Source organism: Cricetulus griseus, assembly GCF_003668045.3.
Source record: "Cricetulus griseus strain 17A/GY chromosome 1 unlocalized genomic scaffold, alternate assembly CriGri-PICRH-1.0 chr1_0, whole genome shotgun sequence".
NCBI lineage: Eukaryota > Metazoa > Chordata > Mammalia > Rodentia > Cricetidae > Cricetulus > Cricetulus griseus.
The window spans coordinates 28,853,224-28,865,308 of NW_023276806.1; the positions used below are offsets into that span (position 1 = coordinate 28,853,224).

The following is a 12,085-nucleotide window of genomic DNA, read 5'->3' on the forward strand; positions in this document are numbered from 1 at the left end:
CAGAGATCCACCTGCCTCTACCTAGTGCTGGGATTAAAGACATGTGCCACCACACCAAGCAAAGATTATTTATTTATTTATTTATTTATTTATTTATTTATTTATTTGAGTATTGCCTGCGTGTGTGTATGTTCACCATGTGCATGCCTGTTGCCTGTGGAGGTCAGAAGAGGGTGCTGAATACCCTGGAACTTGAGTTGCAGGCAGATGTGAGCCACCAAGTGGATGCTGGAAACTGAATCTAGGTCCTTCTGAGCTGTCCCTAGCTACACTGGATTATTCCTTAAAAAAAAAAAAAAAAAAAGGATCAGGTGTTGGAAGTGCAGACCTTAATCCCAGCACTCAGGAGGCAGAGGCAGGTGGATCTCTGTAAGTTGGAGGCCAACCTGGTCTACAGAATGAGTTCCAAGATAGAGTCCAAAGCTACACAGAGAAACCCTATCTTGGAGTGTGGGGAGGGCAGATTCTCACTGTATAGCCCTTGCTGGCCTTGAATTCTCAGAGATCTGCTGCCTCTGCCTCCTGAATGCTTGTATATGTGCCTCACGCAGCTATAGTACTCTTTCAAGGCTATAACTAAACAGGTTGAACAACTTGTTTTGCATAGTGTCAGTTTATATGTTTTTGCTTCAGCTGCAGTCAAGTTCCCTTTTTGAAAAAGGCAGGCTCTTTTGTTGGCATGCCTCTCTGATCCTTAGTGTTGGTAGGTCTGGCCACGATCCCCTGTATACATGGAAGCCAGACATATGCCAGGGGTTGTTCTGATGTTGGGAGATAACAGTGGGCAGAAGACAGATTCTCGTATTTCAAGCTCACAGTCCACTTGTGGCAGCAGACAACAAATGCACACCTGCTATGTCAGGGCAGGGAGCAGAGGGTTGTGGTCCTTGGAGAGCTCGTGGACTTTAGGGGAGTTTTTCTTCATGAAATGATATTTTAGCTGCAGTCTGAAGGATGGATTCCTAATGTAAGAAGTAAATGAGGGGGTAATAAATATTTAAATGAAAAAGGCAAAACTTTAAAATTCTTCAGAGAAAATATATTATCTCCAGAACTTTGGGCTGATCGTGTTTTATAAAGAAAGCATGCATAGTGCTAGCCATAAAGAATAAACAAACTAGAAAGTACAAACACACACTCTCTCTCTCTCTCTCTCTCTCTCTCTCTCTCTCTCTCTCTCTCTCACTCACTCACGCACACACTTTGACTGTAACAGTCATGGAAGATGTAAACGCAATCAGAGGAAAGCAGAACACATGCTAGAGCGGTACAATGAGAAAGTGGCAGTACTGGGGGCTTAGTGAAGATGGAAATAACCAGAAACTCTGTTATAGGAGAGTAGAGGTTCAGTGTTTTTAGGAAAATTTGACATTAATGTAGTAGAACATAGCCATACTCAGAAACACAGCTGTTTCGGATCTGTATGCTTTAGAGATGACCTTCTCAAATTTTGTTCATGAATTACCAGGATCTCAATAAAATCCAAATGTTGATTATTGGCCTAGTGTGACAGGGCTGAAGAGCCTGTAATTGAGCAAGTTCCAAGGAGGTGTCTCATGTGCTTCCTCTGTAGGAAGGCCCAAGATGACCATTTCCTCCTTTAGATGCATAGCACTCTGCTAAACAATAACATGCGATCAAGATACTGGACACTAATTCTCACTCGACCAAAGATCTGTTTCTCACTGATGACGATGTTTTGCTCTTCGCTGCCCACATCATGCCCACTGACGTTGAGGCACTAGCATTGAAACCCTTGCCATGGGAGTGACGAGGTCTTCAGTCTCCACAGTGGCAGTCTGCTTACTGAAAATCGTGGGACAGCAGCCGCTCTCTTCCATCTCCTTGCCCGGTTGTGCACACTTCACTCCTGTGTTTCCTGGCTCGCGCAGTAGCACACATTTTGTTTTGGTACCATTATCCCTACATTTCTTTCAGTCCTAGACCTGAGTTAATTTACAGACATGGTTCTTAGATGGACACCCATATTTGTGTATGTACCTGTGTGTGTTTACCCCCGTACTATGTAGTCACTGCTCTTGCCATAGGTTTTTCCAGCATTCCCTGCATGGTCAGTCTTTAAGATTGCCCTGTCAGTGATTTTCACTACTATGAATCATAGATACTGAATTCTAGAGGTCCAGCCTCTAGACCCTTGCTTCATTACATATGAATGGGGCATCTGGTTAGACAGTAGACAGGGAGTGGCTAGTAACAGTGGAAGATGAGAGATTCCCTTTCTTGAAGGCCCCTGGGGACAGCACTCTTAACATTGCCATCATCCCCTGGGAGAAGTCACTGCCCAGGGAAGGCCATCACTGGTGCTGAGGTTTGTAAACCCTTTGGGCTTGTCCTGAGGGTAAGGCTGCCGGCTTACCTTTTGGATGAGCTTCCATTTCTCCTCCACCTTGACTCCCTGGCTAGAGCTGTCATCTGCCTGAGATTGTATTTTTCACTGTTCTTTACAGCTGCCCCCATCCATCCATCCATCCTTTTTTTTTTTTTTTTTTTTTTTTTTTTGTCCTGACACATCTCTTGGTCACCTGAGGTGTTGCCAGCTACCATCTTTTCCAGAAGTCTTGCGGACCTTTTCCTAAATGCCTAATCTAGGTAGAAGATATTAACTAATCTGCTCTTCAGAATGAACAGAAAACTTCATTGGACAATGAAAATACTAATTTTTTTAGCAAGATTAGATATGACCAGTGTGGATTGCTTGATCTGTTACATCTGTTTGATTACAGAAAACTGCCAGCAGTCTTTTCAGTGTATTTAGTGAGATACAGGATAAATTGGTAGATAGCCAAAGAATAGGAAGGCCATGCCTTGTCACTTATGATTGGGTATAGAGAAGTGGTGACTTGGAGGCTTTCAGTGCCCCCACTCCCCACTTTTACACTGTTAGTTAACATCCAGTGAATCTGTTAGGAAATGAGTTGTGTCCCCTCCAAACTCCTAAGTTTAAGTTAGGTTGCAAGGTCCTAATGAAGTCCCAAGCAATCTTATTGCAGAATATAACTATACTTGGAGATGGAGACTTTAAAGAAGCAATTGCGTTCAAGTGGAGTCCTTAGGGTGGACCCACACCCAGTATGAGTGGTGTTCTTACAAAAGGATCAGAACCCAGAGGCCATATGAAACTGAAGAAGTTGATCATCTACAGCTCCACGGCAAACATTAAGGCACCTTGTTCTTGGACCTCTGACCTCTACCACTGGGAGAAAATAGCCAGGTTGTTCCTGCAAATAAATAAATGAATAGATGAATAAATAAATAAGTAAACACAGCCAAATGAAAGTGAGCTGATTTATAGAATTCAGAGAATTCATTACCTCTATCCACTCTACCTTGGTCACCATTGTATAGTACAGTAATCAAAAGTACTGGTCATTGGTTTGTAAAGAAAAACATTTCGTTTTGTCTGAAAAAAGTCATGACATCTTGGAATGTTTTAGAAAAAATTGTCATTACAAATTATTAAAACATCAGGAACCAATTTTCATACTCTGGGGGAATTGGTTTGTTTGGACCACTAGATGCGAAATCAGTGTGGTGGCACTGGAGCGTCCCTGATACTTCAAATCCATTGAATTTTGTTAGCAAACTTATTCTAACATGTTTCAGGGTTGTTGCTGTGGGTGAAATGGTTTCTTGTCTTCAGTTGCAGACTCTCTATCTTACCCTGTTACAGAAAATGTCCAGCCTCCCAAGTCCAGCTCCGTAGTGTCCACAGTCTTGCCAGGACCCTCATCATCAAGAATGCCTCCTGCTCCGAGTCACCCGGTTGGGCCTTTGCCCTCAGCTCTACCACCCCCAGAGCAAATGCAGACCAAAGGTATGTGAGAAGCTGGTTAGTTTATGCATATGCACACTCACATCTCAGTAGCTGACTTGAAAACTCCAGACTGTATAGCCATAACTAACTGAAAACATGAAAAAAGTAATTATAATCTGAACTCAAATATGACAATTTAGTCTCTCATGTTCATTTATTTGATTAGATATTTTATATAATTTGGATTCACTAATTCTTCTGTCCTGGGATGTTGAATTTCCTTTTTTAAACCATTTAGACGTTTTTCTTTTTAGGGTAAATCAGCCATCATCATCTTATTTTAGTGAACCTTTGTGTCTTGTTTGAAGATTTCTGTGCTTGTCATTATTGTTAGTCATCCATACTTTGGGGGGTGGTGAGAGGTGTCATGGTGGGATTGTAGCCTCTACTTGCATCATTGGCAGACTATGCAGTTAATTTAATATTCTTAAACAAGGAAGTGACAGATCTCACATAGACTGTTTGAATCTTGTTTCTCCACACTGTCCTTTCTTTCCCAAGTTTTCTTGGTTACTTTCTATATGGCAAAAGTTCCAAAGTATTGATGTTTCTGCCTAATCTGTATTTCATTTGATCAGAGTTTGTATTTCTAGTTCACTTGGACTATTTTAAGGACTGTACTTACTATGTGTGACAATCTCTAGCTTTGACTATGAAAAAAGTCTTCTGTTATGTTCCGAATCTTCACTGTTCTGAAAAAGCACTGTAAATCCTTAGGCTACTTTTACTGCTTCTATTTGTTGTTTATGTGGCCAATGGAAACCTTTGTGTCAATCGATCAGATTATATGCTGTAAAATTTCTTACTTAATTTGAAAGGAATCAACTCCAAAAGTATTTGCTGGTTCCCAAAGCCGGGAAGCCTAGGCATAGAATCTCTTTCTCCTCAATCTTTCCTTCCAGCGGGCACAGTGGTAGGAAGACTTAGCTTAGCATGAACTTGAGCTCTGAATGGTGCCTTCTTGTGTCTTCTCCATTGATGGTATCTTCAGTTATCATTTTACAATGCACTTGGCCCCTAAACAACCACAGAATTTCTTCTTTGTACATTTTAGAGAGCGAAGAAGTTCCTAATATTTATTGAGTACCTAGAACATTCAAGATACTTTGTATTTTTTCATTAATCCACATATTAATCATTTGGCACAAGTCTCTGTTTTGCAGATTAAAGAATTGAGAGTCATAGAGTTGAAGTAACTTGCCCAGGATTACAGGTTAATAAGTAGCAGAGCAAAGGATTTCTAATTCAAACTTTCTTTAAACTGTAACTAATTTTTATTGTTACTGGCTGTTGACAAAGTCTTCATTTACCTAAGATCAGCTACTTGCATAAGTAACAGAAAAATATAATGCTGGAGATGTGTGAATTTGTTTTCTAAGTGGCAGATTGCTTTTTGCCTTTGAGTAGATATAAGCTATAACCTAATTGTCATGTAAGTCAAGAATACTGTGGTTGTGCAAGTTATAGTCTGTATGAATGGAGCTCTTGGAAGAGGTGCAGCACTCCATCTTTAGAGAGTGTGCTGGGGGTCATATGACCACTACTGCCATCCAGACCCCAACCTCTAGCTCTGAAGACTTAATAAACCACCCATGGATTGAAAATACCCAGGAAGCATCTGTACTGAGCATATGCAGCCACTGAGCTTGGTATTGTTCCCTAAACAATATAGCACGACAAGTATTTATATAGTTTTTACTTTGTATTAGGTATTTTAAATAACTAGAGAGGATTTAAAATGTATTGGAGAAGATACATAGCCTATATACATGTAACTATTTTATTAAGACCTTTTTGTGGAAGCTAGGCATGGTGGCACTTGTAGATTTTATTTTTGTGTGTGTGTGGTGTGCATGTGTGTGTGCATGTTTCACTGTATGAGGGTGAAGGATGTACATGTATGCCTGTGTAAGTCTGATGGACGTGTCTCTTTCAATAGCTCTCCACTTTAATTTGAGGCAGGATTTCTAGCTGAACATGGAGCTAGACAATTCTGTATAGTCTAGCTAACTTACCACACCCCGGGAATCCCCTGTCTGCTAGAATGTCCCTGGGATTATAGGTGGCTGCTCCACCTGCCTGGCTGGAATATGGCTTCTGAGGGTGTGAAGCCTGGCCTTCATGCTGGCACAATAAGTGCTTTATCTTCCAGCCTCCACATAGAATTTTATCCAGTGTATCTGGGAAAACATCTGGTGGTTCTAGAATACATTCCCATTTATTTTTTTAAAAATCATGTGTGAAGACACCTTAATGACTCCCAGTGCTCCAGAGGAAGACAGAGTATGACCTACATAGATAGAAGGAAGAAACCAGGGGTTGCAGGTAGAAAGCCAAGCCAGCCTTAGCTGCACGTCAGGTGTGAAGCTAATCTGGCTTACACAAGACCCTCTGAAACAAACTTTGAGAGAGAGAATAACTGATAATGATTTCAATTATATACATAAAATAGTGGAAACAAACATATACAGTATTTATGTATGTGTTCATGTCAGGTATGATGTGTCTGAGCATGTGATACACAGGACTTACTTAACGCTTTCAACAAGCGTCTGAGGTAGTAACTACTGCATCTTAGAGATTAAGTGAAAGACTGCCAAGTTAGTTGTGGGAAGCAGATGAAGACCTGAGTGAATGTGTAGTATTTAACATGAGCATGTGCATACCAAGACTCCAGTGTCTCAGACTCATGGGAATTGGCAAAGCCTTCCCCAGGTCAGGCTCAGGGAAATGGCAAAGCCTACCCCCAGTCAGAGCATGAATGTTGATAGTGTGTCTGGAGAGCATCGATTGTAGCTCTCCCTCCCGGATGTTTACAGCCAGACTGCTGTCTTACAGGGACCTTCCTCCAAGACTAGCTAACCCCTCCTCCTCTTGCTTAGTAAGACAACAGTGCTGAGTTTCCGGGTTGCTTAGTAAGTGCTCTCCATCAGAGAGAGCAAAGCCTACCGGATCTCAGCTTTTCTGTATGTGTGTCTGTCATTTCTTCGGTGTCTGTAGTTTCTTCATTCCCGCGTCACCCCAGTCAGGTTTCCAGTACCTAGCCATGCTGGATGTGGCAAGTGGCGCCTGAACAGAGACCCTGGACTATGGGGAACTTGCATCGGTCGGATGAGGGAACGCCCCCCAGAGAAGTTCGCAATTAAAGGTAAAGATAAAAATGAAGGAGAAGTTCGCAAATAAAGGTATGGTGTAATTGTAAGCGTTAGGTGTAAAACAGGCAGGCAGAATCTAGAGATGGGCAGGCTTATGTTAATACTGTGAAGCAGTTCTTAGACTTGTTCAGATGCCCTGGGCTTCCAAAAGAAGGGACAGGGAGTTGGACTACTTGGGAAAAAAGAGGAAAGAAGCTAATAGACACAGGACAGAACAACCCAAGTGTATTCCCATTTTCTTATACAGTGTTTGGAGTCTTCTGTGTGATTCCATAGATGCATAGCTATTTCCTCAGAGGAGGGCAGGCTCTGCAGAATTGGATCTGCAGGGGCATTGGGGCAAATTGAATTCACAGCAGGGCTTGCCCTGACCTGCCTCATGCCCTGGACCCTAATACTGAGTGAGCAAAGTGATTATGAGGATAAAGACACCCAACCCAGGGTGAAATTGCTCTTTGTGTCTGGGCTGCAGCGAGTTTTAAGGTGACATAATGTCACTCCTTTCCAGCAAACCTTGTTCGGCTGAGGTTTGAAGAGGACACTAATGGATTGTTTGTTCGTGTTTGAGCAGACCTGATCCACACAATTCAAACCACATGGTGTGCTTTCATGAGACTACCTTTTCAGTCCTAGGAGGAGGTCAAGCACGCCTGTGTAGCCTGTAGGCCTGTGGCCCTGTGTACCCATGGGTGTATTCAGTGCATCCTCATTGGTAATGCCCGGCCTTCTGATTGGCTAAGCATGGCGAAATCTTGCCAAACCAGGGGGTTAGCTGTTGTTCAAGGCTGGGTTTTGGAATTATGTGACGACCAAGCACAGTGTGATAGCCCATGGAGCTGCCATAGCCACACACATGTTCTTGGGTCTAGACTTATGAAGGAACCAACAACCAGTTACACACACGTTGAAACTTACCAACAAGTTAACATGGCTGCCTTAAGCAAAGAAAGAATTGCCCTCTAAAGGGGAAAACCTTGTGGGGATTCTTGGGCAGAGCCAGAATTGTAGCCAGCATTGCCTGTTCTTTTAACCTATGGTGCCTCCAGATGACTGGCCCTGAGGTAGAAAAGGTGCTTACCAGTCACTTGGCTTTGAAAATGCTGACACAACTTGTAAGGAGGTACGTAGGGATTACAGTTAGAATGTATCTGGACATAATATGTTCTAGTCACCTTTAAAAAATATCTCTTGCAGCAGTCCTTAAGTAAGTTATATGCTCAGAGTGAGGGAAATGGTGCCTGTTACATAAGTAGAAAAAAAAACAGAACATTTTACATGTGTTTGCAGCCACATGGATTTCAAATTTTAATAAAAGCATGCCCCTTTCCCTCCATCTCCCGTGATCTGCACAGCCTCCCAGGTTTATACCCAAGATGTCAGAGAGGAATTCATTGGGTTAACAAATGCCATTTACAAATGGGTATTCATCAGCAACCCCAAGAGAGCCTGGGAAGTGGCTGATAACCCTGTAAACACTAGGCACTGTTACCCTGAGAGTCCCCATGAATAACTCTCAGCCACCAAAATGCACCATTGATCAGCTCTGTTAGGCAGCCTCAGGTAGTGGGGGTTCAACCTCAGTTCCACCACCTGACTTACACCGACCCCTAACGTGGGACAGGGCCAAGCCAGCAGCTACAGTAGGACTTATTTTAGGCAGAAACAGCCAGAGCCTGTAGAGACTGCAGATTCACTCAGGGGTAATAGATGACGATTATGGAGGGGAAATTAAGGTTCTGGTTCAGTTACTCTAAACTTGGTTTGCTATTACACCTAAATTAAAAATTGTACCCCTAGAGATATTCCCTAATACTAAGCAAGGAAAGGTGCTCATGGCTTAGACCTATAAAGATTGGGGTTTTGGGTCTTCAAACCATGTTACTGAGTACAAGGAGTGACAGAAAATTACTCAGAAATGATGCTGAACTTAAATAGTAAAGCTTTTCTTGGGCTTATTGATACCAGGGCAGATGTGCCCATGATTGTGGAATGATACACTGGCCTCCAGCGTAGCCACTTCAGCCAATCACAACCAGCCTACAGGGAGTCGGCAAGGTGTGGGCACCATCACCAAGTTCACTGTAATTAGATGTCAGGATGCTGGAGGTCATCAAGGAGCTTTAGGCTGTATACCCTGCCCAATTTGCTTGTGATTTTATGGGACTGACATATCTGAGCCAAATGGGAATCCTGTTATATAGCCAAAGCCATACTATTATTAGATAGTACACCAGGGATTTAATCCTTTATGGGGTTTGGGTAAAATACAAGTTGCAGCTACTCCCATAAATCTTCGGGATGATTATAAAAGGCTGGGCATAGTGGGATGTCATCTGACTGCTGGTGTTCACTAGCAGCCTTGGTCAGTGTTACATGGCATGCCTGGTGGAAATTCGCCACCCAGATCACTTGGCCATCAGAGAAGCTCTCTGGGTAGATCAGTGACCACTCACAGGGGGGAAATTGCCTCTACTGCTTTGGTGGAGAACCAGTTACAGGGCAGTTCCTTATCCGCTGGAACACCCCTGTCAGGAAATCAGGTAAATAGAGGCTGTTCCAGGATTCAGGAGCTATAAACAGAGTCATGCAGGCAGTGGGCCAGGACCACCAACCATCATCTGTTGCTGTACCATCACATTTTTATTTATTATAGCTGACTTAAAGCATTGCTTTTCACCATTTGGCCACATCCTGACTATCTGGAAAAGTTTGCTTTTACCCCTCTCCTGCCTAATCATAGTCTATCTGCACAGCATTTTCCCAGGGTGTGAAAGCAGCCCTACTGTGTGTTAGGAATTTGTTGTTGAAACGCCAGGGCTCACTGTATGGGTGATATTCTTTCTTACTAGTCATCTGATTCTTCCAAACTGGCAGTGAGCTTTGTTGGTCTCAAAAAGAGACCTCTAGACCTGTTTCTCCAGAAAAGATTCAAAAGGCATCTCCATTCTAGTACCTAGGTAAGAATATAGAGGAGCATGCTGTGTGCCTTCAAAAGCTAGAAACTTGCAAGGATTTTCTCAAAACTCTTATGATTTTCAAGAAATAGTTGGGAGATGTAATTGACTCAGACCTGTACTTAAGCTTACTATCCAAGAACTTTCTCCATTTTCCAAAATTTAGGAGGGGACACTGGTCCCTCTTCTCCATGCCATACTGCTCTGCTTTTGAGGCTCTGATGGCTCTAGCTGTATGACAGTGTCTGTGTCCAGGTATATATATGGGTCCTAGGCATGCCTCTTTCACTAGCAATCCCAAAATCACCCATGACCCCTACTGGGGCACTCTGGCAATTGCAAAGCATTTTGAAATAGTTAGATTTAGGGCATTCCTCATCCAGAGTTTTGAACCTTTGCTATGAGTTGGTGGCAAAATTAATCTCAAAGGGCCTCAAACACACTACAGGACTGCTGGATAAAGAGCCAGAAGTAAATACCATCCCATATGCAGGCAATCAACAACATGGGCTACAGTCAATTGCCTGGTAGTGCTCTTTGGCTGATTACCCTGGCCAGCTTGATTCTCATCTTTCACCATCCAAGATATACTCACTGTACATCCATCCATGGGGTTATTTTCCTGAGGCCATACAGTCTTCACCCCTTGCTTTAGCTAGAACTGTCCTTACAGCCACTTGCGGCAGCGCTGTAGCTACCTACCACTCCTACTTGGGCTCTGAAGTACAGTGCACTCAATGAGCTCAACTCTGCAGTCTACATAGTTTTGAAAGATGTTGCCTTCCCTCCTGTCAATATTTACAGCCAATGCTACTATGTAGTAAGGCAAGCCTATGTAGGTCGGGCACCAGATCAAAAGCTATACCACTCTTGCTTCCATGTCAGAGCCCTTGCTTTGTTTGCCATATTTGATCACATTCAGCTCTCCCCAGGCCATTGGCTGATGCTAATGCATGGCTGACACTTGGTCTCAGGGTCCTTGCTCTGCTTCCCTGTTGTTACCTTGATAAAAGCCTGTGATAGTCATTCTCTGTCAACAAAACGCCTCCTCTTTACAAAAGAATCTGCCATTTTCTGAGAACAGGATAGGCTAATAGTTAAGCTATGCACTCACTGCAGTCCTTTCCAGCTTGTCACATATGATGGTGGCATTGACCCCGGGATGTTACATCCCAGTGCTGTGTGGCAGATGGATGTTCTTCCTGTCATCTCCTTTGGGAGAGTAGTTTGTGCATGTTTCTGTTGCTATCTGTTCTCATGTTGTTTATATCCTGTCTACTCAGGGAGGTTGCCATCCTAGTATTTCTCATTGCCTTTTGCATTTGTATTATGGGCCATCCACAACACCTAAAGATGGACAGTGCTCCTGCTTACAACTTTTCTGCATTAAAAAAACTGTTGTGTCCAACATGAAGTAGCTTACAACATGGGCATTCCTTACAACCCTCAGAGACAGGTCACTCAGACAACAGTTAGAAAAGCAAGAGGGGGAGATTTTTTGCCCCTACCAAGTCTCTAAACAAGGCTTTATTTACATTAAATTTTAAATCATATAGAAGATGGCATTATGGCAACAGAATAGTACTGATGACCACAGGACAGGGGAATAAAACCTAAGATGCTATGGAAACATGTCATGACAGGAAAAGGTTTGGCCTGTTCCCCGTGCTAATGTGGGGAAGAGGGTATTCTTGTGTCTTCCCTGAAGGTGTGGAACAGCCACTTTGGGTACCTTCAAGGCATCTAAAGAGCTGTGGATGCAGTGAAGTTCCTGGTTGCAGGTGTGAAGAGACCAAGACCGGAGCCCACAGAGAAACCCAAAGTGTGGCCCTTGAAGCCAGTCGAGCGCTCTCCAAGGAGGAGGCCTCCTGCACAAACTTCAAGGAGGGCGACACCACCAACATGGGGTCAGATAAAAAGGCTGATGCAAATGTCGGAGGAGGGAGCACGAGGCCTGGGGTTGGGAAATAACCCGGCGGCTATATTTCTGATGTGTCTGGTAATCATATCTATCCAGGTAAGTCCAGTCAGGGGAAAAGCCTACTGGACCTACAGTCCCCGACCGCTACTTTTTCATTTAGTGGCTTGGTCTGTTTATACTGATGGCACCCCCTGTAAATACCTGGAGTCCTGGTGGGCTC

General features: G+C 43.3%; 1 protein-coding gene across 3 annotated transcripts in view; it reads left to right on the forward strand.

Moving 5' to 3' along the window:
* Sec24b (SEC24 homolog B, COPII coat complex component) overlaps window positions 1–12,085 on the forward strand; it is a 73,245-nt gene that overhangs the window by 16,996 nt on the left and 44,164 nt on the right. For 2 of the 3 annotated variants that reach the window (XM_027395709.2, XM_027395710.2), the window contains exon 3: window positions 3,692–3,835. In XM_027395709.2, coding sequence (XP_027251510.1) covers window positions 3,692–3,835 — 144 coding nt within the window. Of the gene's footprint in view, window positions 1–3,691; window positions 3,836–6,860; window positions 6,984–12,085 lie in introns of all 3 variants that reach the window. The other variant, XM_027395708.2, reaches the window with a different exon arrangement.